We start from the raw sequence: 26,477 nt of genomic DNA, 5'->3' as shown, positions 1-26,477 counted from the left end.
AGCGGAGGACTGTAGGATGTTAATATCAGTGATCCTTAGGTCGCTGGTTCAACTCCGGCTCGAAGGATGTGCTTTTCCTCTCAGTCCTATACTGTGAGTTGAAAGAGGTCAAAGTGCTGCAAGCAATAATCCTTGAATGCAATGCACTTCAAATCCAGTTGGATGAAAAGAAACAAATTTGCTTTCACTATCTTGGAATTTCTGGCACTTTGCAACGGAAATTAGACAATCACATGAGCATTGCATTTGATACTTCTTAATGGTTGTTGGCCATGAGTTGAGAAAATGAAGTTTCCTGTTTAACTCTGCAAGCTTTTTCTGTTCTTAGATCAGAAAAACATTCCAGGCGAGTAACCCTAGCCCTATCCCTTCGATAGCTCAGTTGGTAGAGCGGAGGACTGTAGGATGTTAATATCAGTGATCCTTAGGTCGCTGGTTCAACTCCGGCTCGAAGGATGTGCTTTTCCTCTCAGTCCTATACTGTGAGTTGAAAGGTTTGGTCAAAGTGGTCCAAACCATCATCCTCGACTGCATTGCACTTCAAATCCAGTTAAGTGAAAAGCAACATAATTCCTATCACTTTTTTAGAATTGTTGGCACTTTGGACGCGTCCATGTAGCCAGTAGCCCGGGTTCGAATCCAGCCTGCGGCCCCTTTCCCACATGTCATCTCTTCCAGGTTCTGACACTATCCACTGTCCTCTCCTCTATAAAATAAAGGTGTAAGTACCCAAAAATATAACTTCAAAAAAAAGAAGGAATTGTTGGCACTTGGCAAAGGAAATGAGACGATATCATTGCCTGTGGAACTTATTAATGGTTGTTGGCCATGAGTTGAGAAAATGAAGTTTCCTGTTTAACTCTGCTAGCTTTTTCTGTTCTTAGATCAGAAAAAACATTCCAGGCAAATTTGCCATCCCCTATCCCTTCGATAGCTCAGTTGGTAGAGCGGAGGACTGTAGGATGTTAATATCAGTGATCCTTAGGTCGCTGGTTCAACTCCGGCTCGAAGGATGTGCTTTTCCTCTCAGTCCTATACTGTGAGTTGAAAGGGTTGGTCAAAGTGGTCCAAACCATCATCCTCGACTGCAATGCACTTCAAATCCAGTTGGATGAAAAGAAACAAAGTTGCTTTCACTATCTTGGAATTTCTGGCACTTTGCAACGGAAATTAAACAATCACATGAGCATTGCATTTGATACTTCTAAATGGTTGTTGGCCATGAGTTGAGAAAATGAAGTTTTCTTTTAACTCTTCTTGCTTTTTCTTTTTTTGAGATCAGAAAAACATTCCAGGTGGGTAACCCTTCCCCTATCCCTTCGATAGCTCAGTTGGTAGAGCGGAGGACTGTAGGATGTTAATATCAGTGATCCTTAGATCGCTGGTTCAACTCCGGCTCGAAGGATGTGCTTTTCCTCTCAGTCCTATACTGTGAGTTGAAAGGGTTGGTCAAAGTGGTCCAAACCATCATCCTCGACTGCATTGCACTTCAAATCCAGTTAAGTGAAAAGCAACATAATTCTTATCACTTTCTTGGAATTGTTGGCACTTTGGACGCGTCCATGTAGCCAGTAGCCCGGGTACGAATCCAGCCTGCGGCCCCTTTCCCACATGTCATCTCTTCCAGGTTCTGACACTATCCACTGTCCTCTCCTCTATAAAATAAAGGTGTAAGTACCCCAAAATATAACTTCAAAAAAAAGAAGGAATTGTTGGCACTTGGCAAAGGAAATGAGACGATAACATTGCCTGTGGAACTTATTAATGGTTGTTGGCCATGAGTTGAGAAAATGAAGTTTCCTGTTTAACTCTGCTAGCTTTTTCTGTTCTTAGATCAGAAAAACATTCCAGGAAAATTTGCCATCCCCTATCCCTTCGATAGCTCAGTTGGTAGAGCGGAGGACTGTAGGATGTTAATATCAGTGATCCTTAGGTCGCTGGTTCAACTCCGGCTCGAAGGATGTGCTTTTCCTCTAAGTCCTGTACAGTGAGTCGAAAGAGGTCAAAGTGCTGCAAGCAATAATCCTCGAATGCAATGCACTTCAAATCCAGTTGGATGAAAAGAAACAAAGTTGCTTTCACTATCTTGGAATTTCTGGCACTTTGCAACGGAAATTAGACAATCACATGAGCATTGCATTTGATACTTCTTAATGGTTGTTGGCCACGAGTTGGGAAAATGAAGTTTTCTTTTAACTCTGCTTGCTTTTTCTTTTTTTGAGATCAGAAAAACATTCCAGGTGGGTAACCCTTGCCCTATCCCTTCGATAGCTCAGTTGGTAGAGCGGAGGACTGTAGGATGTTAATATCAGTGATCCTTAGATCCCTGGTTCAACTCCGGCTCGAAGGATGTGCTTTTCCTCTAAGTCCTATACTGTGAGTTGAAAGGGTTGGTCAAAGTGGTCCAAACCATCATCCTCGACTGCATTGCACTTCAAATCCAGTTAAGTGAAAAGCAACATAATTCCTATCACTATCTTGGAATTGTTGGCACTTTGCAACGGAAATTAGACAATCACATGAGCATTGCATTTGATACTTCTTAATGGTTGTTGGCCATGAGTTGAGAAAATGAAGTTTCCTGTTTAACTCTGCTAGCTTTTTCTGTTCTTAGATCAGAAAAACATTCCAGGCAAATTTGCCATCCCCTATCCCTTCGATAGCTCAGTTGGTAGAGCGGAGGACTGTAGGATGTTAATATCAGTGATCCTTAGGTCGCTGGTTCAACTCCGGCTCGAAGGATGTGCTTTTCCTCTCAGTCCTATGCTGTGAGTTGAAAGGGTTGGTTCAAAGTGGTCCAAACCATCATCCTCGACTGCATTGCACTTCAAATCCAGTTAAGTGAAAAGCAACATAATTCCTATCACTATTTTAGAATTGTTGGCACTTTGGACGCGTCCATGTAGCCAGTAGCCCGGGTTCGAATCCAGCCTGCGGCCCCTTTCCCATATGTCATCTCTTCCAGGTTCTGTCACTATCCACTGTCCTCTCCTCTATAAAATAAAGGTGTAAGTACCCCAAAATATAACTTCAAAAAAAAAGAAGGAATTGTTGGCACTTGGCAAAGGAAATGAGACGAAAACATTGCCTGTGGAACTTATTAATGCTTGTTGGCCATGAGTTGAGAAAATGAAGTTTCCTGTTTAACTCTGCTAGCTTTTTCTGTTCTTAGATCAGTAAAAACATTCCAGGCAAATTTGCATTCCCCTGTCCCTTCGATAGCTCAGTTGGTAGAGCGGAGGACTGTAGGATGTTAATATCAGTGATCCTTAGGTCGCTGGTTCAACTCCGGCTCGAAGGATGTGCTTTTCCTCTCAGTCCTATACTGTGAGTTGAAAGGGTTGGTCAAAGGGGAGGCAGGGGAAGGGTCCATTCATTGGCCTGCCTTTCCCATCTGGTCTCCCCGGTTGGTTTTGGCCCTCCTCTGTCCTGCTGCCCCTACTCTGCTCATGTGGCCTGCGGCGGGGGTTGGATTGAGGCATCACGTGGTGCCGGGTTCCCCTCCCTGGCTGTGGGCTCCCTGTGGGATACTGGGGGGGATCTCGGGTCGGGTGCCACGCCCTGCCGGGCGGCCGTGGGCCTTGTCTATCGCGGGGTGGGGTTTCTGGTGGTTGGGGCTTGGGGGGTCAGGGACTGCTGGAGTGCCACCGCCCTAGGGCCCCCTGGAGTGGGCTTGCCGCAGACGGGCCCTGCCTCTTTTAACGCACTTCACTCGAACAGTTGGACACAAAAAAAAAAAAAAAAAAAAAGACAATAGGGTTGGGGGTGCTGATGGGTGGGCGGGTTTTATACAGGGGGGAGGGGCAGATGATGGGGCATTGGTACGCCAAGGATCTCCCCCCCCTCTCCCGCCTCCCTTTCACCCCCTTATTTTATTTAATGCACCTCACTAGATACTGATATAGGTAAAGACATGGGGTGGGGGGTGTGGGTTGGGTGGACCGGTTTTATACTGGGGGGGGGGGGGGGGGGGGGGGGGGGGCAGACTGTGGTGCAGTAGTGCGCTGCGGCTCTCCCCCCTCTCTCCCGCCCCCCCCCCCTATTTTAATGCACCTCACTAGATACTGATATAGGTAAAGATATAGGGATGGGGGGGTGGGTTTTATACGAGGGGGGGTGGGCGGCGGATTGTGATGCAGTAGTGCACTACGGCTCTCCCCCCTCTCTCCCGCCTCCCTTCCTGCCCCCCCTATTTTAATCCACCTCACTAGCAAACATACATACAACAAAAAAACAAACAAAACAAAATTCAAATCATATCACACACACACAGATCAGGTTTGGCGGGGCCTTAGTGTTTGGCTCGGCCCTACTCGTTGGGGGCCCATCGGGGCTGGGTGGGTGGCTGGTGTCCCTGTCACCCTCCGCCCCCCTGCTGCCCCCTCCCCTGTGGGGGCCTGGTCCGCGGCTGCCCTCGAGGCCGGGTTTCCCGGGGTTCCCTCGCGGTCCTCTTGGGGGGGTGGGGTAGTGCGCAGCTGGGGGGTTGTTACTACGGCAGCCATTGGGGTGTCCCTCCATGCCCCCGCGGCCTGGTCCATCAGTCGCAGGGCGTGGGTGGGGGGCGTGGCTGGGGGGAGTGGTCGGGCCGTCTGGGGGGGGCAGGTGGGATTGGCCCTGCCGCCTCCGCCCTTCCCCCGCTCCGGCGCGCCGGTTGGTGGGCTCTGGTCCTGGTCCTACCCGTCTGCCTGGCTGTCTGCTCCTGGTGCCGGGCCCCCTCGGCCCTGGTGGCTCCTTTGGCTCCGTCTTGGGGGGCTGTGGGGGCGGTGTTGTGGGGGTGTCCCTTGGGGGGGCTGCGGGATCTCTCCCCCCTCGCCCCCCTTTCCTCCTACTGGGTGACCTGGGGGTCGCCCTGGGTGCTCCGGCGGTACCTGCTTGCTTCCGGTCTGGGTCCTTGGCTTGTCTCCTGGCCTGGGTCTCCCGCGGCGGGTTGGGTCCTTCGGTCTGACTGCTCTCGCGGCCCGGGTGCCGAGCCGTAACGCTCGGCTGGTCTCACCCAAGTGGTTTCATCTGCACCAGTGGTGGTCTTGTTACACAAATAGAACACAGCACGACGGCAACCCTCTGCGACCCAAGCTTCAGTAATGATTGTGGACACTAAGGGTTGCTTAATCATTAGTATCACCCCACAGATTTTTTTTTTTTTTTTGGCATCATGGTGAGATGGCCCCTCTCCATCTAAGTGTGTTAGGTCTCTCTCTCCTTCTCTCTCCCTGTCCCTTTGTATATCCTTATGTAATCTTTCTTTCACTTTCTCTTATTTTTTTTATTTTTTTTTGGCCCACCTAGGTGTGCACGCCCTCTTTTACAGAACATGATATTAGCTGCCAATAAAAGATAGGCCAGAGTTCAAAGAGGGGTGGTGATGGTAAAAAAAAAAAAAAAAAAGAAAGGGTTGGTCAAAGTGGTCCAAACCATCATCCTCGACTGCATTGCACTTCAAATCCAGTTAAGTGAAAAGCAACATAATTCCTATCACTATCTTGGAATTGTTGGCACTTTGCAACGGAAATTAGACAATCACATGAGCATTGCATTTGATACTTCTTAATGGTAGTTGGCCATGAGTTGAGAAAATGAAGTTTCCTGTTTAACTCTGCTAGCTTTTTCTGTTCTTAGATCAGAAAAACATTCCAGGCGGGTAACCCTTGCCCTATTCCTTCGATAACTCAGTTGGTAGAGCGGAGGACTGTAGGATGTTAATATCAGTGATCCTTAGGTCGCTGGTTCAACTCCGGCTCGAAGGATGTGCTTTTCCTCTCAGTCCTATACTGTGAGTTGAAAGGGTTGGTCAAAGTGGTCCAAACCATCATCCTCGACTGCATTGCACTTCAAATCCAGTTAAGTGAAAAGCAACATAATTCCTATCACTATCTTGGAATTGTTGGCACTTTGCAACGGAAATTAGAAAATCACATGAGCATTGCATTTGATACTTCTTAATGGTAGTTGGCCATGAGTTGAGAAAATGAAGTTTCCTGTTTAACTCTGCTAGCTTTTTCTGTTCTTAGATCAGAAAAACATTCCAGGCGGGTAACCCTTGCCCTATTCCTTCGATAGCTCAGTTGGTAGAGCGGAGGACTGTAGGATGTTAATATCAGTGATCCTTAGGTCGCTGGTTCAACTCCGGCTCGAAGGATGTGCTTTTCCTCTCAGTCCTATACTGTGAGTTGAAAGGGTTGGTCAAAGTGGTCCAAACCATCATCCTCGACTGCATTGCACTTCAAATCCAGTTAAGTGAAAAGCAACATAACTCCTATCACTTTCTTGGAATTATTGGCACTTTGGACGCGTCCATGTAGCCAGTAGCCCGGGTTCGAATCCAGCCTGCGGCCCCTTTCCCACATGTCATCTCTTCCAGGTTCGGTCACAATCCACTGTCCTCTCCTCTATAAAATAAAGGTGTAAGTACCCCAAAATATAACTTCAAAAAAAAGAAGGAATTGTTGGCACTTGGCAAAGGAAATGAGACGATAACATTGCCTGTGGAACTTCTTAATGGTTGTTGGCCATGAGTTGAGAAAATGAAGTTTCCTGTTTAACTCTGCTAGCTTTTTCTGTTCTTAGATCAGAAAAACATTCCAGGCAAATTTGCCATCCCCTATCCCTTCGATAGCTCAGTTGGTAGAGCGGAGGACTGTAGGATGGTAATATCAGTGATCCTTAGGTCGCTGGTTCAACTCCGGCTCGAAGGATGTGCTTTTCCTCTCAGTCCTATACTGTGAGTTGAAAGGGTTGGTCAAAGTGGTCCAAACCATCATCCTCGACTGCATTGCACTTCAAATCCAGTTAAGTGAAAAGCAACATAATTCCTATCACTTTTTTAGAATTGTTGGCACTTTGGACGCGTCCATGTAGCCAGTAGCCCGGGTTCGAATCCAGCCTGCGGCCCCTTTCCCACATGTCATCTCTTCCAGGTTCTGACACTATCCACTGTCCTCTCCTCTATAAAATAAAGGTGTAAGTACCCCAAAATATAACTTCAAAAAAAAGAATGAATTGTTGGCACTTGGCAAAGGAAATGAGACGATAACATTGCCTGTGGAACTTATTAATGGTTGTTGGCCATGAGTTGAGAAAATGAAGTTTCCTGTTTAACTCTGCTAGCTTTTTCTGTTCTTAGATCAGAAAAAACATTCCAGGCAAATTTGCCTTCCCCTGTCCCTTCGATAGCTCAGTTGGTAGAGCGGAGGACTGTAGGATGTTAATATCAGTGATCCTTAGGTCGCTGGTTCAACTCCGGCTCAAAGGATGAGCTTTTCCTCACAGTCCTATACTGTGAGTTGAAAGGGTTGGTCAAAGTGGTCCAAACCATCATCCTCGACTGCAATGCACTGCAAATCCAGTTGGATGAAAAGAAACAAAGTTGCTTTCACTATCTTGATATTGTTGGCACTTTGCAACGGAAATTAGACAATCACATGAGCATTGCATTTGATACTTCTTAATGGTTGTTGGCCACGAGTTGGGAAAATGAAGTTTTCTTTTAACTCTGCTAGCTTTTTCTTTTTTTGAGATCAGAAAAACATTCCAGGTGGGTAACCCGTTCCCTATCCCTTCGATAGCTCAGTTGGTAGAGCGGAGGACTGTAGGATGTTAATATCAGTGATCCTTAGGTCGCTGGTTCAACTCCGGCTCTAAGGATGTGCTTTTCCTCTCAGTCCTATACTGTGAGTTGAAAGGGTTGGTCAAAGTGGTCCAAACCATCATCCTCGACTGCATTGCACTTCAAATCCAGTTAAGTGAATAGCAACATAATTCCTATCACTTTTTTAGAATTGTTGGCACTTTGGACGCGTCCATGTAGCCAGTAGCCCGGGTTCGAATCCAGCCTGCGGCCCCTTTCCCACATGTCATCTCTTCCAGGTTCTGTCACTATCCACTGTCCTCTCCTCTATAAAATAAAGGTGTAAGTACCCCAAAATATAACTTCAAAAAAAAGAAGGAATTGTTGGCACTTGGCAAAGGAAATGAGACGATAACATTGCCTGTGGAACTTATTAATGGTTGTTGGCCATGAGTTGAGAAAATGAAGTTTCCTGTTTAACTCTGCTAGCTTTTTCTGTTCTTAGATCAGAAAAACATTCCAGGAAAATTTGCCTTCCCCTGTCCCTTCGATAGCTCAGTTGGTAGAGCGGAGGACTGTAGGATGTTAATATCAGTGATCCTTAGGTCGCTGGTTCAACTCCGGCTCGAAGGATGTGCTTTTCCTCTCAGTCCCCTGCTGTGAGTTGAAAGGGTTGGTCAAAGTGGTCCAAACCATCATCCTCGACTGCATTGCACTTCAAATCCAGTTAAGTGAATAGCAACATAATTCCTATCACTATCTTGGAATTGTTGGCACTTTGCAACGGAAATTAGACAATCACATGAGCATTGCATTTGATACTTCTTAATGGTTGTTGGCCACGAGTTGGGAAAATGAAGTTTTCTTTTAACTCTGCTAGCTTTTTCTTTTTTTGAGATCAGAAAAACATTCCAGGTGGGTAACCCGTTCCCTATCCCTTCGATAGCTCAGTTGGTAGAGCGGAGGACTGTAGGATGTTAATATCAGTGATCCTTAGGTCGCTGGTTCAACTCCGGCTCGAAGGATGTGCTTTTCCTCTCAGTCCTATACTGTGAGTTGAAAGTGTTGGTCAAAGTGGTCCAAACCATCATCCTCGACGGCAATGCACTTCAAATCCAGTTCGATGAAAAGAAACAAAGTTGCTTTTACTATCTTGGAATTTCTGGCACTTTGCAACGGAAATTAGACAATCACATGAGCATTGCATTTGATACTTCTAAATGGTTGTTGGCCACGAGTTGGGAAAATGAAGTTTTCTTTTAACTCTGCTTGCTTTTTCTTTTTTTTGAGATCAGAAAAACATTCCAGGTGGGTAACCCTTCCCGGCTCGAAGGATGTGCTTTTCCTCTCAGTCCTATACTGTGAGTTGAAAGGGTTGGTCAAAGTGGTCCAAACCATCATCCTCGACTGCATTGCACTTCAAATCCAGTTAAGTGAAAAGCAACATAATTCCTATCACTTTCTATGAATTGTCTGCACTTTGGACGCGTCCATGTAGCCAGTAGCCCGGGTTCGAATCCAGCCTGCGGCCCCTTTCCCACATGTCATCTCTTCCAGGTTCTGACACTATCCACTGTCCTCTCCTCTATAAAATAAAGGTGTAAGTACCCCAAAATATAACTTCAAAAAAAAGAAGGAATTGCTGGCACTTGGCAAAGGAAATGAGACGATAACATTGCCTGTGGAACTTATTAATGGTTGTTGGCCATGAGTTGAGAAAATGAAATTTTCCTGTTTAACTCTGCTAGCTTTTTCTGTTCTTAGATCAAAAAAACATTCCAGGTGGGTAACCCTTGCCCTATTCCTTCGATAGCTCAGTTGGTAGAGCGGAGGACTGTAGGATGTTAATATCAGTGATCCTTAGGTCGCTGGTTCAACTCCGGCTCGAAGGATGTGCTTTTCCTCTCAGTCCTATACTGTGAGTTGAAAGGGTTGGTCAAAGTGGTCCAAACCATCATCCTCGACTGCATTGCACTTCAAATCCAGTTAAGTGAAAAGCAACATAATTCCTATCACTATCTTGATATTGTTGGCACTTTGCAACGGAAATTAGACAATCACATGAGCATTGCCTTTGATACTTCTTAATGGTTGTTGGCCATGAGTTGAGAAAATGAAGTTTCCTGTTTAACTCTGCTAGCTTTTTCTGTTCTTAGATCAGAAAAAACATTCCAGGCAAATTTGCCATCCCCTATCCCTTCGATAGCTCAGTTGGTAGAGCGGAGGACTGTAGGATGTTAATATCAGTGAGCCTTAGGTCGCTGGTTCAACTCCGGCTCGAAGGATGTGCTTTTCCTCTCAGTCCTATACTGTGAGTTGAAAGGGTTGGTCAAAGTGGTCCAAACCATCATCCTCGACTGCAATGCACTTCAAATCCAGTTGGATGAAAAGAAACAAAGTTGCTTTCACTATCTTGGAATTTCTGGCACTTTGCAACGGAAATTAGACAATCACATGAGCATTGCATTTGATACTTCTTAATGGTTGTTGGCCACGAGTTGGGAAAATGAAGTTTTCTTTTAACTCTGCTTGCTTTTTCTTTTTTTTGAGATCAGAAAAACATTCCAGGTGGGTAACCCTTGCCCTATCCCTTCGATAGCTCAGTTGGTAGAGCGGAGGACTGTAGGATGTTAATATCATTGATCCTTAGGTCGCTGGTTCAACTCCGGCTCGAAGGATGTGCTTTTCCTCTCAGTCCTATACTGTGAGTTGAAAGGGTTGGTCAAAGTGGTCCAAACCATCATCCTCGACTGCATTGCACTTCAAATCCAGTTAAGTGAAAAGCAACATAATTCCTATCACTATCTTGGAATTGTTGGCACTTTGCAACGGAAATTAGACAATCACATGAGCATTGCATTTGATACTTCTTAATGGTAGTTGGCCATGAGTTGAGAAAATGAAGTTTCCTGTTTAACTCTGCTAGCTTTTTCTGTTCTTAGATCAGAAAAACATTCCAGGCGGGTAACCCTTGCCCTATTCCTTCGATAGCTCAGTTGGTAGAGCGGAGGACTGTAGGATGTTAATATCAGTGATCCTTAGGTCGCTGGTTCAACTCCGGCTCGAAGGATGTGCTTTTCCTCTCAGTCCTATACTGTGAGTTGAAAGGGTTGGTCAAAGTGGTCCAAACCATCATCCTCGACTGCATTGCACTTCAAATCCAGTTAAGTGAAAAGCAACATAACTCCTATCACTTTCTTGGAATTATTGGCACTTTGGACCATACCTGTCAAGTTTTGGATTTGAAAATAAGGGAAATTTTCCAGCGCTTGCTGTGAGCTGTCCCACCACCCCAACCAAGCTCCAGTATCCCTTACATTTTAAGACAGGAGTACAAGATATCTAAAAAAACAACTTGTCAACAGCTTACTAATTAGTTAGGTGATCAGAATCTGATAGGCCTACCTTTGTCGACATTGAAATGCTGTGAACATTCCTACATTAAAATAAAGCCTAAATGAAAACACAAAAGAGTATATGAAGCACATTTATTTATTTTACATATTTTCAGTTCATTCACAAGTCAACACATTACATATTTACTGCTTATTTCACATTGCTTGTCTTTAAGCTTAACATGTAGGCTACATTTTATTTTCATTCATTTACATTTCCTACATTTCATTATGTTTACTCAAGTAGCTCTCTGGCATTCACTAATGACATATTGTACAGATTTGTTGCAGACTTTGCATCCTTTAACACTTTTTTGGAAGGAGTGTATTTGTGGGCTGGGCCGGAGTGGTTTATTTTACATGACAGTAAAGCACAAACAGTGCTGTTGTCTAATGACATCCTATTTTCCGTAACAATCTTTCTCACCATACTAAACACCCTTTCAGAACTGGCATTGCTGTGGGGAATGCATAGTAAAGCTTTCATCAGTCTTGGCAGCTCACTGAACCTCACATCTTTCCCTACCAGGCCCCAAAATCTGTCAATTCTGTCTTCATGGGGCAGTTGCTTGCTATCTGTCACCTGGTAGTCAATTAGTTCCTCTCTCAGCCTATCCTCACTCAAGTTCAACTGAGGGAAGAGGGCCCTTAGCCTTTCCACTGTAAAAGAAAACATGTGTTTGACTGAACATTGCAAATCTAAACCGTGCAATATTTCATTAATTCATTCTTTCTATCAATGGGGAACTGAGTCCTGACTCTAACATCTACCTGTTCCTGGAGTAATGTCGAGGCGAGCAGCAGGGTCCAGCACTTTCAGGTCCCTCAGGAGTGGATGGTCGAGGGGAAAGGAGGAGAACATCTTCTGAAGCACTGCTTCATAGAATCTTCTCACAGATCTACAACAGCATAACAGTAAAAAAAAATGCATTAGTGGCAACATTTCAGGCACACTACAGCCTATTCTCTCCTACTGTCAAAAGATGATATCATAATTATATAATTGCTTGGTAATAAACTCACTGAAAGATTTTCTTCTTGGCTGACACAGGGAGCTCTTCGCTTCTCATGAATGCCTTTGTGTCTGCTCCGATAAAGAGTTCTTCATCAGCCAACTGATGTCCTTCTCCATACTCCACCTCCCTGAGAGGTACACCCACCATGGCCTTGGCTGGTATGAGGTAGCCCAGGATCCTCCTGATCAGTCTGCACATCTCCTCTTCAAGTCTGTGAATTTGTACTCCCTCTGACTGCAGAAAATATCATTGGTCACAACAAAATAACACTGAAATAAGAATGCTACAATAAGCACAGTCATATTTAATTATAATTGACTATTATTCACTCAGTCATTCAATATCATTGAGGCCCACCTGGAAGGCAATATTGAATTCAGATAAAGGCTTCAGGGCAGCACTCAGGAACTTGAAGTAGGTCTTCACGATTGGATCACGCAGATGGTTTGCCAGATTACGCACTTTGGCACTCTTCTCCACCTCCTCATGACTGGTAAAGTAGGCCTACAGTGCACAGGAACAAAGGGTGGCAATTCATGGTTAAAATGGAAACACAGCATAGTAATGTGTGTGTATACATCTGCTGGAGTTATTATCCATACCTTAAGTGCATCCCACTGGTTCAACACTCTCTGGATACAGGTTAACAGACTCAGCCATCTGGTGCTGCAGTACCTGAGGAGCTTCAGGTGGTCTGAATCAGTGAAATCTACAAAATCTTTGTAGATTTCACATCTTTTTGCACTGAAAAATAGAAAACAATTTTGTTGGTGGTTAGAAATGTATGTGTGTGAGATTGTAAGAATATTAACTGCAGACCTATAAATATAGCAGGCCTTAATTTATATGCATTTACCTTTTATCAAAGTGGGTGTATATCCCCACCAGGATGTCTTCCACTGGTACCTGGGCTGCTCTGATGCCACAGCCAGTGGCCAGCTGTACTAGGTGGCAGATGCAGCCAAGGTCCTGGACGTGGGGCTGGCTGGTCTTCAGTCTACTGATAACCGAGTTGTGTCTGCCTTTCATGACACTCGCATTATCAGAATTAAAGGCTATCAGGTTCTCCCATGGGATGCCTCTTTTTCTATTGGAAACAGGGAAAAACGTACCAAAACGTCTCAGACAAAACGTAAGGTTATAATTAAATACAAATTCTTACACACGTCAACAACTCAGTGCAGTTCCCCTACCTTAATGCTTCACTCAACTTTTCATACAGATTTTCTGCATTTCCCACGTTGCATATAGGCATCTCCATGAATTTTGTAGTGACCTGCAGGGTGGCCTCATCGTAGAGTCTAGCCAGGATGACGAATTCTTTGTCTGATTTTCTGTTATTCGATTCGTCGCACATCAGGGAAAAGGGTTGAGATCGGCATGTTTTGGCCAACTCGTCATCTAGCTCTGCTGCTATGGCACCTGTTGAGTGAGTGCCCAGTAAGTAACGTTAGCTAACAATTAGCCTACAATGTGCATGCAGGACATTATCAAATCGGCATACCAATACATAATGCTCATACTTAATTTGACTCAACTTACCTTTGATGAGTTGTGTAGCCTTGGTTTTTCCCGCTGAGTATTTTCGAGCGATAGCCGAGTCCGGGAACATTTCAGCTACGCACTTGTTGAAGTCGTCACAGAAGCTGAAAGCAACGTTGTTTTTGGCACACAACATTGCCATTTTAACCTCCGCATTTATGACCTGGTCTGCCTCGGTGGTATTCCTAGTCACAAATGTTGACATCGCCTGGGAATGTTTCTGTGCCTCTAGCCAGCGGTTGTGCTTGGTTGATTTCTCGTGCTGACTTACGTCGTTCCTTCCCCCGTGGGAGACACTGAAGTCGCAATTACAAATCTTGCAGAACGCGTGGCTGTGCCCCATCCTGCTCCTCTTTAGGAATGTAAATTCGCTGTCCCATTTTTCTAGATATTTACATGACTTCTTTGTTTTTTTGGCAGGAATGCCTTCTCTCTCCTCACTTTCATCCATCATCTCATTCATCTCTCTCCTCTGTTGTCCCGGGTTTGTTGTTCCCGCTCGACCCGCTGTCGTCACTAACCTCGCGACAACTGCCACCCAGGCGACTGCATGTGGCAGTTCTCGCGAGGCTAGTGACGGGAGCAGAGGCAGAGGAATGTTTTTTTCTTAATACGAGAGAATTACGGGAAAATAGTAATACGGGAGGACGGCGGGAAAGAGGGGTAAAATACGGTAGTTTCCCGGCCAAAACGGGAGACTTGACAGGTATGCTTTGGACGCGTCCATGTAGCCAGTAGCCCGGGTTCGAATCCAGCCTGCGGCCCCTTTCCCACATGTCATCTCTTCCAGGTTCGGTCACAATCCACTGTCCTCTCCTCTATAAAATAAAGGTGTAAGTACCCCAAAATATAACTTCAAAAAAAAGAAGGAATTGTTGGCACTTGGCAAAGGAAATAAGACGATAACATTGCCTGTGGAACTTCTTAATGGTTGTTGGCCATGAGTTGAGAAAATGAAGTTTCCTGTTTAACTCTGCTAGCTTTTTCTGTTCTTAGATCAGAAAAACATTCCAGGCAAATTTGCCTTCCCCTATCCCTTCGATAGCTCAGTTGGTAGAGCGGAGGACTGTAGGATGTTAATATCAGTGATCCTTAGGTCGCTGGTTCAACTCCGGCTCGAAGGATGTGCTTTTCCTCTCAGTCCTATACTGTAAGTTGAAAGGGTTGGTCAAAGTGGTCCAAACCATCATCCTCAACTGCATTGCACTTCAAATCCAGTTAAGTGAAAAGCAACATAATTCCTATCACTATCTTGGAATTGTTGGCACTTTGCAACGGAAATTAGACAATCACATGAGCATTGCATTTGATACTTCTTAATGGTTGTTGGCCACGAGTTGGGAAAATGAAGTTTTCTTTTAACTCTGCTTGCTTTTTCTTTTTTTGAGATCAGAAAAACATTCCAGGTGGGTAACCCGTTCCCTATCCCTTCGATAGCTCAGTTGGTAGAGCGGAGGACTGTAGGATGTTAATATCAGTGATCCTTAGGTCGCTGGTTCAACTCCGGCTCGAAGGATGTGCTTTTCCTCTCAGTCCTATACTGTGAGTTGAAAGGGTTGGTCAAAGTGGTCCAAACCATCATCCTCGACGGCAATGCACTTCAAATCCAGTTGGATGAAAAGAAACAAAGTTGCTTTTACTATCTTGGAATTTCTGGCACTTTGCAACGGAAATTAGACAATCACATGAGCATTGCATTTGATACTTCTAAATGGTTGTTGGCCACGAGTTGGGAAAATGAATTTTTCTTTTAACTCTGCTTGCTTTTTCTTTTTTTTGAGATCAGAAAAACATTCCAGGTGGGTAACCCTTCCCGGCTCGAAGGATGTGCTTTTCCTCTCAGTCCTATACTGTGAGTTGAAAGGGTTGGTCAAAGTGGTCCAAACCATCATCCTCGACTGCATTGCACTTCAAATCCAGTTAAGTGAAAAGCAACATAATTCCTATCACTTTCTATGAATTGTTGGCACTTTGGACGCGTCCATGTAGCCAGTAGCCCGGGTTCGAATCCAGCCTGCGGCCCCTTTCCCACATGTCATCTCTTCCAGGTTCTGACACTATCCACTGTCCTCTCCTCTATAAAATAAAGGTGTAAGTACCCCAAAATATAACTTCAAAAAAAAGAAGGAATTGCTGGCACTTGGCAAAGGAAATGAGACGATAACATTGCCTGTGGAACTTATTAATGGTTGTTGGCCATGAGTTGAGAAAATGAAATTTTCCTGTTTAACTCTGCTAGCTTTTTCTGTTCTTAGATCAAAAAAACATTCCAGGTGGGTAACCCTTGCCCTATTCCTTCGATAGCTCAGTTGGTAGAGCGGAGGACTGTAGGATGTTAATATCAGTGATCCTTAGGTCGCTGGTTCAACTCCGGCTCGAAGGATGTGCTTTTCCTCTCAGTCCTATACTGTAAGTTGAAAGGGTTGGTCAAAGTGGTCCAAACCATCATCCTCAACTGCATTGCACTTCAAATCCAGTTAAGTGAAAAGCAACATAATTCCTGTCACTATCTTGGAATTGTTGGCACTTTGCAACGGAAATTAGACAATCACATCAGCATTGCATTTGATACTTCTTAATGGTTGTTGGCCATGAGTTGAGAAAATGAAGTTTCCTGTTTAACTCTGCTAGCTTTTTCTGTTCTTAGATCAGAAAAACATTCCAGGCAAATTTGCCATCCCCTATCCCTTCGATAGCTCAGTTGGTAGAGCGGAGGACTGTAGGATGGTAATATCAGTGATCCTTAGGTCGCTGGTTCAACTCCGGCTCGAAGGATGTGCTTTTCCTCTCAGTCCTATACTGTGAGTTGAAAGGGTTGGTCAAAGTGGTCCAAACCATCATCCTCGACTGCAATTTACTTCAAATCCAGTTGGATGAAAAGAAACAAAGTTGCTTTCACTATCTTGGAATTGTTGGCACTTTGCAACGGAAATTAGACAATCACATGAGCATTGCATTTGATACTTCTTAATGGTTGTTGGCCACGAGTTGGGAAAATGAAGTTTTCTTTTAACTCTGCTTGCTTTTTCTTTTTTTGAGATCAGAAAAACATTCCAGGCAAATTCCCCTTCCCCTATCCCTTCGATAGCTCAGTTGGTGGAGCGGAGAACTGTAGGATGTTAATATCAGTGATCCTTAGGTCGCTGGTTCAACTCCGGCTCGAAGGATGTGCTTTTCCTCTCAGTCCTATACTGTGAGTTGAAAGGGTTGGTCAAAGTGGTCCAAACCATCATCCTCGACTGCATTGCACTTCAAATCCAGTTAAGTGAATAGCAACATAATTCCTATCACTTTTTAGAATTGTTGGCACTTTGGACGCGTCCATGTAGCCAGTAGCCCGGGTTCGAATCCAGCCTGCGGCCCCTTTCCCACATGTCATCTCTTCCAGGTTCTGTCACTTTCCACTGTCCTCTCCTCTATAAAATAAAGGTGTAAGTACCCCAAAATATAACTTCAAAAAAAAGAAGGAATTGTTGGCACTTGGCAAAGGAAATGAGACGATAACATTGCCTGTGGAACTTCTTAATGGTTGTTGGCCATGAGTTGAGAAAATGAAGTTTCCTGTTTAACTCTGCTAGCTTTTTCTGTTCTTAGATCAGAAAAACATTCCAGGCAAATTTGCCTTCCCCTGTCCCTTCGATAGCTCAGTTGGTAGAGCGGAGGACTGTAGGATGTTAATATCAGTGATCCTTAGGTCGCTGGTTCAACTCTGGCTCGAAGGATGTGCTTTTCCTCTCAGTCCTATACTGTGAGTTGAAAGGGTTGGTCAAAGTGGTCCAAACCATCATCCTCGACTGCAATGCACTTCAAATCCAGTTGGATGAAAAGAAACAAAGTTGCTTTCACTATCTTGGAATTTCTGGCACTTTGCAACGGAAATTAGATAATCACATGAGCATTGCATTTGATACTTCTTAATGGTTGTTGGCCACGAGTTGGGAAAATGAAGTTTTCTTTTAACTCTTCTTGCTTTTTCTTTTTTTGAGATCAGAAAAACATTCCAGGTGGGTAACCCTTCCCCTATCCCTTCGATAGCTCAGTTGGTAGAGCGGAGGACTGTAGGATGTTAATATCAGTGATCCTTAGGTCGCTGGTTCAACTCCGGCTCGAAGGATGTGCTTTTCCTCTAAGTCCTGTACAGTGACTCGAAAGAGGTCAAAGTGCTGCAAGCAATAATCCTCGAATGCAATGCACTTCAAATCCAGTTGGATGAAAAGAAACAAAGTTGCTTTCACTATCTTAGAATTTTTGGCACTTTGCAACGGAAATTAGACAATCACATGAGCATTGCATTTGATACTTATTAATGGTTGTTGGCCAGGAGTTGAGAAAATGAAATTTTCCTGTTTAACTCTGCTAGCTTTTTCTTTTTTTGAGATCAGAAAAACATTCCAGGTGGGTAACCCTTGCCCTATGCCTTCGATAGCTCAGTTGGTGGAGCGGAGAACTGTAGGATGTTAATATCAGTGATCCTTAAGTCGCTGGTTCAACTCCGGCTCGAAGGATGTGCTTTTCCTCTCAGTCCCCTGCTGTGAGTTGAAAGGGTTGGTCAAAGTGGTCCAAACCATCATCCTCGACTGCATTGCACTTCAAATCCAGTTAAGTGAAAAGCAACATAATTCCTATCACTATCTTGGAATTGTTTGCACTTTGCAACGGAAATTAGACAATCACAGGAGCATTGCATTTGATACTTCTTAATGGTAGTTGGCCATGAGTTGAGAAAATGAAGTTTCCTGTTTAACTCTGCTAGCTTTTTCTGTTCTTAGATCAGAAAAAACATTCCAGGCAAATTTGCCATCCCCTATCCCTTCGATAGCTCAGTTGGTAGAGCGGAGGACTGTAGGATGTTAATATCAGTGATCCTTAGGTCGCTGGTTCAACTCCGGTTCGAAGGATGTGCTTTTCCTCTCGATACTATACTGTGAGTTGAAAGGGTTGGTCAAAGTGGTCCAAACCATAATCCTCGACTGCATTGCACTTCAAATCCAGTTAAGTGAAAAGCAACATAATTGCTATCACTTTTTTAGAATTGTTGGCACGTTGGACGCGTCCATGTAGCCAGTAGCCCGGGTTCGAATCCAGCCCGCGGCCCCTTTCCCACATGTCATCTCTTCCAGGTTCTGTCACTATCCACTGTCCTCTCCTCTATAAAATAAAGGTGTAAGTACCCCAAAATATAACTTCAAAAAAAAGAAGGAATTGTTGGCACTTGGCAAAGGAAATGAGACGATAACATTGCCTGTGGAACTTATTAATGGTTGTTGGCCATGAGTTGAGAAAATGAAGTTTCCTGTTTAACTCTGCTAGCTTTTCTGTTTTTGAGATCAGAAAAACATTCCAGGCAAATTTGCCATCCCCTATCCCTTCGATAGCTCAGTTGGTAGAGCGGAGGACTGTAGGATGTTAATATCAGTGATCCTTAGGTCGCTGGTTCAACTCCGGCTCGAAGGATGTGCTTTTCCTCTCAGTCCTATACTGTGAGTTGAAAGGGTTGGTCAAAGTGGTCCAAACCATCATCCTCGACTGCATGGCACTTCAAATCCAGTTAAGTGAATAGCAACATAATTCCTATCACTACCTTGGAATTGTTGGCACTTTGCAACGGAAATTAGACAATCACATGAGCATTGCATTTGATACTTCTTAATGGTTGTTGGCCATGAGTTGAGAAAATGAAGTTTCCTGTTTAACTCTGCTAGCTTTTTCTGTTCTTAGATCAGAAAAAACATTCCAGGAAAATTTGCCATCCCCTATCCCTTCGATAGCTCAGTTGGTAGAGCGGAGGACTGTAGGATGTTAATATCAGTGATCCTTAGGTCGCTGGTTCAACTCCAGCTCGAAGGATGTGCTTTTCCTCTCAGTCCTATACTGTGAGTTGAAAGGGTTGGTCAAAGTGGTCCAAACCATCATCCTCGACTGCAATGCACTTCAAATCCAGTTGGATGAAAAGAAACAAAGTTGCTTTCACTATCTTGGAATTTCTGGCACTTTGCAACGGAAATTAGACAATCACATGAGCATTGCATTTGATACTTCTTAATGGTTGTTGGCCACGAGTTGGGAAAATGAAGTTTTCTTTTAACTCTGCTTGCTTTTTCTTTTTTTGAGATCAGAAAAACATTCCAGGTGGGTAACCCTTGCCCTATCCCTTCGATAGCTCAGTTGGTAGAGCGGAGGACTGTAGGATGTTAATATCAGTGATCCTTAGGTCGCTGGTTCAACTCCGGCTCGAAGGATGTGCTTTTCCTCTCAGTCCTATACTGTGAGTTGAAAGGGTTGGTCAAAGTGGTCCAAACCATCATCCTCGACTGCATTGCACTTCAAATCCAGTTAAGTGAATAGCAACATAATTCCTATCACTATCTTGGAATTGTTGGCACTTTGCAACAGAAATTAGACAATCACATGAGCATTGCATTTGATACTTCTTAATTGTTGTTGGCCATGAGTTGAGAAAATGAAGTTTCCTGTTTAACTCTGCTAGCTTTTTCTGTTCTTAGATCAGAAAAACATTCCAGGCAAATTTGCCATCCCCTATCCCTTCGATAGCTCAGTTGGTAGAGCGGAGGACTGTAGGATGGTAATATCAGTGATCCTTAGGTCGCTGGTTCAACTCCGGCTCGAAGGATGTGCTTTTCCTCTCAGTCCTATACAGTGAGTCGAAAGGGTGGTCAAAGTGCTCAAACATAATCCTCGACTGCATGTACTTCAAATCCAGTTGGATGAAAAGAAACAAAGTTGCTTTCACTATCTTGGAATTTCTGGCACTTTGCAACGGAAATTAGACAATCACATGAGCATTGCATTTGATACTTCTAATGGTTGTTGGCCACGAGTTGGGAAAATGAAGTTTTCTTTTAACTCTGCTTGCTTTTTCTTTTTTTGAGATCAGAAAAACATTCCAGGCAAATTCCCCTTCCCCTATCCCTTCGATAGCTCAGTTGGTGGAGCGGAGAACTGTAGGATGTTAATATCAGTGATCCTTAGGTCGCTGGTTCAACTCCGGCTCGAAGGATGTGCTTTTCCTCTCAGTCCTATACTGTGAGTTGAAAGGGTTGGTCAAAGTGGTCCAAACCATCATCCTCGACTGCATTGCACTTCAAATCCAGTTAAGTGAATAGCAACATAATTCCTATCACTTTTTTAGAATTGTTGGCACTTTGGACGCGTCCATGTAGCCAGTAGCCCGGGTTCGAATCCAGCCTGCGGCCCCTTTCCCACATGTCATCTCTTCCAGGTTCTGTCACTTTCCACTGTCCTCTCCTCTATAAAATAAAGGTGTAAGTACCCCAAAATATAACTTCAAAAAAAAGAAGGAATTGTTGGCACTTGGCAAAGGAAATGAGACGATAACATTGCCTGTGGAACTTCTTAATGGTTGTTGGCCATGAGTTGAGAAAATGAAGTTTCCTGTTTAACTCTGCTAGCTTTTTCTGTTCTTAGATCAGAAAAACATTCCAGGCAAATTTGCCTTCCCCTGTCCCTTCGATAGCTCAGTTGGTAGAGCGGAGGACTGTAGGATGTTAATATCAGTGATCCTTAGGTCGCTGGTTCAACTCTGGCTCGAAGGATGTGCTTTTCCTCTCAGTCCTATACTGTGAGTTGAAAGGGTTGGTCAAAGTGGTCCAAACCATCATCCTCGACTGCAATGCACTTCAAATCCAGTTGGATGAAAAGAAACAAAGTTGCTTTCACTATCTTGGAATTTCTGGCACTTTGCAACGGAAATTAGATAATCACATGAGCATTGCATTTGATACTTCTTAATGGTTGTTGGCCACGAGTTGGGAAAATGAAGTTTTCTTTTAACTCTTCTTGCTTTTTCTTTTTTTGAGATCAGAAAAACATTCCAGGTGGGTAACCCTTCCCCTATCCCTTCGATAGCTCAGTTGGTAGAGCGGAGGACTGTAGGATGTTAATATCAGTGATCCTTAGGTCGCTGGTTCAACTCCGGCTCGAAGGATGTGCTTTTCCTCTAAGTCCTGTACAGTGACTCGAAAGAGGTCAAAGTGCTGCAAGCAATAATCCTCGAATGCAATGCACTTCAAATCCAGTTGGATGAAAAGAAACAAAGTTGCTTTCACTATCTTAGAATTTTTGGCACTTTGCAACGGAAATTAGACAATCACATGAGCATTGCATTTGATACTTATTAATGGTTGTTGGCCAGGAGTTGAGAAAATGAAATTTTCCTGTTTAACTCTGCTAGCTTTTTCTTTTTTTGAGATCAGAAAAACATTCCAGGTGGGTAACCCTTGCCCTATGCCTTCGATAGCTCAGTTGGTGGAGCGGAGAACTGTAGGATGTTAATATCAGTGATCCTTAAGTCGCTGGTTCAACTCCGGCTCGAAGGATGTGCTTTTCCTCTCAGTCCCCTGCTGTGAGTTGAAAGGGTTGGTCAAAGTGGTCCAAACCATCATCCTCGACTGCATTGCACTTCAAATCCAGTTAAGTGAAAAGCAACATAATTCCTATCACTATCTTGGAATTGTTTGCACTTTGCAACGGAAATTAGACAATCACAGGAGCATTGCATTTGATACTTCTTAATGGTAGTTGGCCATGAGTTGAGAAAATGAAGTTTCCTGTTTAACTCTGCTAGCTTTTTCTGTTCTTAGATCAGAAAAAACATTCCAGGCAAATTTGCCATCCCCTATCCCTTCGATAGCTCAGTTGGTAGAGCGGAGGACTGTAGGATGTTAATATCAGTGATCCTTAGGTCGCTGGTTCAACTCCGGTTCGAAGGATGTGCTTTTCCTCTCGATACTATACTGTGAGTTGAAAGGGTTGGTCAAAGTGGTCCAAACCATAATCCTCGACTGCATTGCACTTCAAATCCAGTTAAGTGAAAAGCAACATAATTGCTATCACTTTTTTAGAATTGTTGGCACGTTGGACGCGTCCATGTAGCCAGTAGCCCGGGTTCGAATCCAGCCCGCGGCCCCTTTCCCACATGTCATCTCTTCCAGGTTCTGTCACTATCCACTGTCCTCTCCTCTATAAAATAAAGGTGTAAGTACCCCAAAATATAACTTCAAAAAAAAGAAGGAATTGTTGGCACTTGGCAAAGGAAATGAGACGATAACATTGCCTGTGGAACTTATTAATGGTTGTTGGCCATGAGTTGAGAAAATGAAGTTTCCTGTTTAACTCTGCTAGCTTTTTCTGTTTTTGAGATCAGAAAAACATTCCAGGCAAATTTGCCATCCCCTATCCCTTCGATAGCTCAGTTGGTAGAGCGGAGGACTGTAGGATGTTAATATCAGTGATCCTTAGGTCGCTGGTTCAACTCCGGCTCGAAGGATGTGCTTTTCCTCTCAGTCCTATACTGTGAGTTGAAAGGGTTGGTCAAAGTGGTCCAAACCATCATCCTCGACTGCATGGCACTTCAAATCCAGTTAAGTGAATAGCAACATAATTCCTATCACTACCTTGGAATTGTTGGCACTTTGCAACGGAAATTAGACAATCACATGAGCATTGCATTTGATACTTCTTAATGGTTGTTGGCCATGAGTTGAGAAAATGAAGTTTCCTGTTTAACTCTGCTAGCTTTTTCTGTTCTTAGATCAGAAAAAACATTCCAGGAAAATTTGCCATCCCCTATCCCTTCGATAGCTCAGTTGGTAGAGCGGAGGACTGTAGGATGTTAATATCAGTGATCCTTAGGTCGCTGGTTCAACTCCAGCTCGAAGGATGTGCTTTTCCTCTCAGTCCTATACTGTGAGTTGAAAGGGTTGGTCAAAGTGGTCCAAACCATCATCCTCGACTGCAATGCACTTCAAATCCAGTTGGATGAAAAGAAACAAAGTTGCTTTCACTATCTTGGAATTTCTGGCACTTTGCAACGGAAATTAGACAATCACATGAGCATTGCATTTGATACTTCTTAATGGTTGTTGGCCACGAGTTGGGAAAATGAAGTTTTCTTTTAACTCTGCTTGCTTTTTCTTTTTTTGAGATCAGAAAAACATTCCAGGTGGGTAACCCTTGCCCTATCCCTTCGATAGCTCAGTTGGTAGAGCGGAGGACTGTAGGATGTTAATATCAGTGATCCTTAGGTCGCTGGTTCAACTCCGGCTCGAAGGATGTGCTTTTCCTCTCAGTCCTATACTGTGAGTTGAAAGGGTTGGTCAAAGTGGTCCAAACCATCATCCTCGACTGCATTGCACTTCAAATCCAGTTAAGTGAATAGCAACATAATTCCTATCACTATCTTGGAATTGTTGGCACTTTGCAACAGAAATTAGACAATCACATGAGCATTGCATTTGATACTTCTTAATTGTTGTTGGCCATGAGTTGAGAAAATTAAGTTTCCTGTTTAACTCTGCTAGCTTTTTCTGTTCTTAGATCAGAAAAACATTCCAGGCAAATTTTCCAGCCCCTATCCCTTCGATAGCTCAGTTGGTAGAGCGGAGGACTGTAGGATGTTAATATCAGTGATCCTTAGGTAGCTGGTTCAACTCCGGCTCGAAGGATGTGCTTTTCCTCTAAGTCCTGTACAGTGAGTCGAAAGAGGTCAAAGTGCTGCAAGCAATAATCCTCGAATGCATGGCACTTCAAATCCAGTTGGATGAAAAGAAACAAAGTTGCTTTCACTATCTTGGAATTTCTGGCACTTTGCAACGGAAATTAGACAATCACATCAGTATTGCATTTGATACTTCTAAATGGTTGTTGGCCACGAGTTGGGAAAATGAAGTTTTCTTTTAACTCTGCTTGCTTTTTCTTTTTTTGAGATCAGAAAAACATTCCAGGTGGGTAACCCTTCCCCTATCCCTTCGATAGCTCAGTTGGTAGAGCGGAGGACTGTAGGATGTTAATATCAGTGATCCTTAGGTCGCTGGTTCAACTCCGGCTCGAAGGATGTGCTTTTCCTCTCAGTCCTATACTGTGAGTTGAAAGGGTTGGTCAAAGTGGTCCAAACCATCATCCTCGACTGCATGGCACTTCAAATCCAGTTAAGTGAAAAGCAACATAACTCCCATCACCGTCTTGGAATTGTTGGCACTTTGGGCGCGGACTTGGCCTAAAGGTCAAGTTCGGCGTCCATGTAGCCAGTAGCCCGGGTTCGAATCCAGCCTGCGGCCCCTTTCCCACATGTCATCTCTTCCAGGTTCTGTCACTTTCCACTGTCCTCTCCTCTATAAAATAAAGGTGTAAGTACCCCAAAATATAACTTCAAAAAAAAGAAGGAATTGTTGGCACTTGGCAAAGGAAATGAGACGATAACATTGCCTGTGGACCTTATTAATGGTTGTTGAACATGAGTTGAGAAAATGAAGTTTCCTGTTTAACTCTGCTAGCTTTTTCTGTTCTTAGATCAGAAAAAACATTCCAGGCAAATTTGCCATCCCCTATCCCTTCGATAGCTCTACCCACAGCACAATAGTCCGTTTTCTCCGTCCAATTCTTGCCAATCAAATCATCCCCCCTCTCAGTTTCTCTTCATTTCTTTCCAGTCAAATCGAAGCTTCGGTCCCGGCTTCCATTTCTTACCAATCAGATTCCACCCCCTCTTCCATTTCTTACCAATGAAAAAATCTGTCCGCCTCAACACCCGCCTCCTGCCGCCTCGACCAATCAGAAGGCTGTTGCTATGCGAGTGCCGACAGAAACGAAAGTTGACTGAAAGTTCTGTCAAAGCTAACACATCGGCACCTTTCATGGTAAGTCATTCAAAGCTTTTTCATATTTGTAGTGATGTTTTAGTTTATTACTCGGACACGGTGAGTTTCCAGGTTGTTCATTTGTTCACGTTGTTTTCGTCTGGATCTCATGTCCGTATGACTTTAGCTAAGTTTAGCCGGTATAACAGTGTATGATGCTGATCGATGCTGACAGACACTATTTGTGATATCGGAGAATAAACTACAACCCGAACACTTTTACACTACGTATCTGTTTGGATCAACTTTAGGCATTAGTCACGGTTTATATATTTAACGTCGTATTTCTGACTTCTAGGCTGTGTGGGACGCTGAAAACTCCCGCAAATCTCCTTTATTATCCTTGTCAAGTCAGATAAAACATAATGAAAAGATGTAAAGCTTAATCAATGATCGACCAGGGAGTAGTCTGACGTTTTGACCAACTTACAGTCAATGAGTCAACGTCGTATTTCTGCTTTACTGTAATCAACCTCGTACAGTGTTGTCAGGTCAGCTCTAATAAATACAGCAATGGACAAACTATTGCTGAGTAATCTATGATGTTGTGTCTGGATCTCCACCTTGTATCTGTCACAGTCATTATAATATATCACCATGAATGCGACAGATAACAGCTGAAACTCCCCGTCTGTTATTGATGTGTATATGTATATATTTGCCCTCTATCTTATTGCCTTTGTCATTATGTTTACACATAACATGAATGAAACAGCTGTTTATGTCATGTATACAGTAGTAACTAAGTACACTTAGTAGCTAGTTATTAAAACGTGGATTTATTAACATTATGTGATAATAGTAGTGTCTGATAGATGTTCAGTCAATTTATAATGTCATTCAAAAGCATTTGAACATTTATATAACACTGTGGAATTCTGTGAACAGTTATTATAAATGACAGACACCAAAGCTTCAAACTGCTTTTCACAAAAGAAGTGGCACAAACTCTATCACATGGTATTACTTACATCATAGGTCAATATCATGAAATCATTAAATCTACAGTATGTTTTCCATTAAATTGAAATGTGTTTAGTTACAGATTGAAAATTGTCCGCTCCAGAATCGGGTTCAGATGTCTTTGTTTGGTCTGCTTGTGTGTGTTTCACACTTAAAAGGTAAACTGCAATGGTATATTGACCTGATACAATTTAAAATAGCACATTTAATAAAGGAGTAAAACATTTACAAATTGAAAAACCGACACACACAAACATCATGTATGTGACTTTTTTTCTTATTTTTATCAGACAACTCAGGAACAGACAACTTGATCTCCCTC

At 43.6% G+C, this 26,477-nt stretch overlaps 1 protein-coding gene and 22 non-coding genes across 23 annotated transcripts; 22 read left to right on the top strand and 1 right to left on the bottom strand.

The window, feature by feature from the left end:
• Positions 1-924: 924 nt before the first annotated feature.
• trnay-gua lies at positions 925-1,013 on the top strand. Its single transcript is given in 2 exon segments — positions 925-961; positions 978-1,013. It is a non-coding gene; the product is annotated as a tRNA-Tyr (tRNA).
• Positions 1,014-1,872: 859 nt separating this feature from the next.
• Positions 1,873-1,961, top strand: trnay-gua. Its single transcript is given in 2 exon segments — positions 1,873-1,909; positions 1,926-1,961. It is a non-coding gene; the product is annotated as a tRNA-Tyr (tRNA).
• Positions 1,962-2,653: 692 nt separating this feature from the next.
• Positions 2,654-2,742, top strand: trnay-gua. Its single transcript is given in 2 exon segments — positions 2,654-2,690; positions 2,707-2,742. It is a non-coding gene; the product is annotated as a tRNA-Tyr (tRNA).
• Positions 2,743-3,212: 470 nt separating this feature from the next.
• trnay-gua lies at positions 3,213-3,301 on the top strand. Its single transcript is given in 2 exon segments — positions 3,213-3,249; positions 3,266-3,301. It is a non-coding gene; the product is annotated as a tRNA-Tyr (tRNA).
• Positions 3,302-6,047: 2,746 nt separating this feature from the next.
• Positions 6,048-6,136, top strand: trnay-gua. Its single transcript is given in 2 exon segments — positions 6,048-6,084; positions 6,101-6,136. It is a non-coding gene; the product is annotated as a tRNA-Tyr (tRNA).
• A 1,972-nt stretch (positions 6,137-8,108) lies between these two features.
• Positions 8,109-8,197, top strand: trnay-gua. Its single transcript is given in 2 exon segments — positions 8,109-8,145; positions 8,162-8,197. It is a non-coding gene; the product is annotated as a tRNA-Tyr (tRNA).
• Positions 8,198-8,500: 303 nt separating this feature from the next.
• trnay-gua lies at positions 8,501-8,589 on the top strand. Its single transcript is given in 2 exon segments — positions 8,501-8,537; positions 8,554-8,589. It is a non-coding gene; the product is annotated as a tRNA-Tyr (tRNA).
• Positions 8,590-9,367: 778 nt separating this feature from the next.
• Positions 9,368-9,456, top strand: trnay-gua. Its single transcript is given in 2 exon segments — positions 9,368-9,404; positions 9,421-9,456. It is a non-coding gene; the product is annotated as a tRNA-Tyr (tRNA).
• Positions 9,457-10,153: 697 nt separating this feature from the next.
• trnay-gua lies at positions 10,154-10,242 on the top strand. Its single transcript is given in 2 exon segments — positions 10,154-10,190; positions 10,207-10,242. It is a non-coding gene; the product is annotated as a tRNA-Tyr (tRNA).
• A 303-nt stretch (positions 10,243-10,545) lies between these two features.
• trnay-gua lies at positions 10,546-10,634 on the top strand. Its single transcript is given in 2 exon segments — positions 10,546-10,582; positions 10,599-10,634. It is a non-coding gene; the product is annotated as a tRNA-Tyr (tRNA).
• Positions 10,635-11,038: 404 nt separating this feature from the next.
• LOC117812743 lies at positions 11,039-14,298 on the bottom strand. Its single transcript, XM_034683657.1, has 9 exons — positions 14,190-14,298; positions 13,518-14,087; positions 13,169-13,397; positions 12,832-13,062; positions 12,578-12,719; positions 12,333-12,479; positions 11,983-12,209; positions 11,731-11,858; positions 11,039-11,619 (listed from the first exon to the last, which is right to left on the bottom strand). Exons 1-9 carry the CDS (start codon positions 14,296-14,298, stop codon positions 11,195-11,197), a joined length of 2,208 nt encoding a protein of 735 aa, XP_034539548.1. The 3' UTR covers positions 11,039-11,194.
• A 254-nt stretch (positions 14,299-14,552) lies between these two features.
• trnay-gua lies at positions 14,553-14,641 on the top strand. Its single transcript is given in 2 exon segments — positions 14,553-14,589; positions 14,606-14,641. It is a non-coding gene; the product is annotated as a tRNA-Tyr (tRNA).
• A 303-nt stretch (positions 14,642-14,944) lies between these two features.
• On the top strand, positions 14,945-15,033 carry trnay-gua. Its single transcript is given in 2 exon segments — positions 14,945-14,981; positions 14,998-15,033. It is a non-coding gene; the product is annotated as a tRNA-Tyr (tRNA).
• A 778-nt stretch (positions 15,034-15,811) lies between these two features.
• On the top strand, positions 15,812-15,900 carry trnay-gua. The gene is given in 2 exon segments: positions 15,812-15,848; positions 15,865-15,900. It is a non-coding gene; the product is annotated as a tRNA-Tyr (tRNA).
• A 1,642-nt stretch (positions 15,901-17,542) lies between these two features.
• trnay-gua lies at positions 17,543-17,631 on the top strand. Its single transcript is given in 2 exon segments — positions 17,543-17,579; positions 17,596-17,631. It is a non-coding gene; the product is annotated as a tRNA-Tyr (tRNA).
• A 1,251-nt stretch (positions 17,632-18,882) lies between these two features.
• trnay-gua lies at positions 18,883-18,971 on the top strand. Its single transcript is given in 2 exon segments — positions 18,883-18,919; positions 18,936-18,971. It is a non-coding gene; the product is annotated as a tRNA-Tyr (tRNA).
• A 304-nt stretch (positions 18,972-19,275) lies between these two features.
• On the top strand, positions 19,276-19,364 carry trnay-gua. The gene is given in 2 exon segments: positions 19,276-19,312; positions 19,329-19,364. It is a non-coding gene; the product is annotated as a tRNA-Tyr (tRNA).
• Positions 19,365-19,667: 303 nt separating this feature from the next.
• On the top strand, positions 19,668-19,756 carry trnay-gua. Its single transcript is given in 2 exon segments — positions 19,668-19,704; positions 19,721-19,756. It is a non-coding gene; the product is annotated as a tRNA-Tyr (tRNA).
• A 1,638-nt stretch (positions 19,757-21,394) lies between these two features.
• Positions 21,395-21,483, top strand: trnay-gua. The gene is given in 2 exon segments: positions 21,395-21,431; positions 21,448-21,483. It is a non-coding gene; the product is annotated as a tRNA-Tyr (tRNA).
• Positions 21,484-22,735: 1,252 nt separating this feature from the next.
• trnay-gua lies at positions 22,736-22,824 on the top strand. Its single transcript is given in 2 exon segments — positions 22,736-22,772; positions 22,789-22,824. It is a non-coding gene; the product is annotated as a tRNA-Tyr (tRNA).
• Positions 22,825-23,128: 304 nt separating this feature from the next.
• Positions 23,129-23,217, top strand: trnay-gua. The gene is given in 2 exon segments: positions 23,129-23,165; positions 23,182-23,217. It is a non-coding gene; the product is annotated as a tRNA-Tyr (tRNA).
• A 303-nt stretch (positions 23,218-23,520) lies between these two features.
• On the top strand, positions 23,521-23,609 carry trnay-gua. Its single transcript is given in 2 exon segments — positions 23,521-23,557; positions 23,574-23,609. It is a non-coding gene; the product is annotated as a tRNA-Tyr (tRNA).
• A 692-nt stretch (positions 23,610-24,301) lies between these two features.
• On the top strand, positions 24,302-24,390 carry trnay-gua. The gene is given in 2 exon segments: positions 24,302-24,338; positions 24,355-24,390. It is a non-coding gene; the product is annotated as a tRNA-Tyr (tRNA).
• Positions 24,391-26,477: the final 2,087 nt, after the last annotated feature.

Source organism: Notolabrus celidotus, chromosome 5 (assembly GCF_009762535.1).
Source record: "Notolabrus celidotus isolate fNotCel1 chromosome 5, fNotCel1.pri, whole genome shotgun sequence".
NCBI lineage: Eukaryota > Metazoa > Chordata > Actinopteri > Labriformes > Labridae > Notolabrus > Notolabrus celidotus.
Note: the sequence above shows the minus strand (reverse complement) of the source record. Positions and strands in the feature narration are given on the sequence as shown.

Excerpts from the sequence above, each read along its gene's own strand:
- LOC117812743 (XM_034683657.1), bottom strand. The coding sequence starts at position 14,298 with ATGACATGTGGGAAAGGGGCCGCAGGCTGGATTCGAACCCGGGCTACT. Across the intron at positions 12,720-12,831 it reads TACACCCACTTTGATAAAAG|TGCAAAAAGATGTGAAATCT; the intron begins GTAAATGCATAT and ends TCTATTTTTCAG. Across the intron at positions 11,859-11,982 it reads GCCAAGAAGAAAATCTTTCA|ATCTGTGAGAAGATTCTATG; the intron begins GTGAGTTTATTA and ends ATGCTGTTGTAG.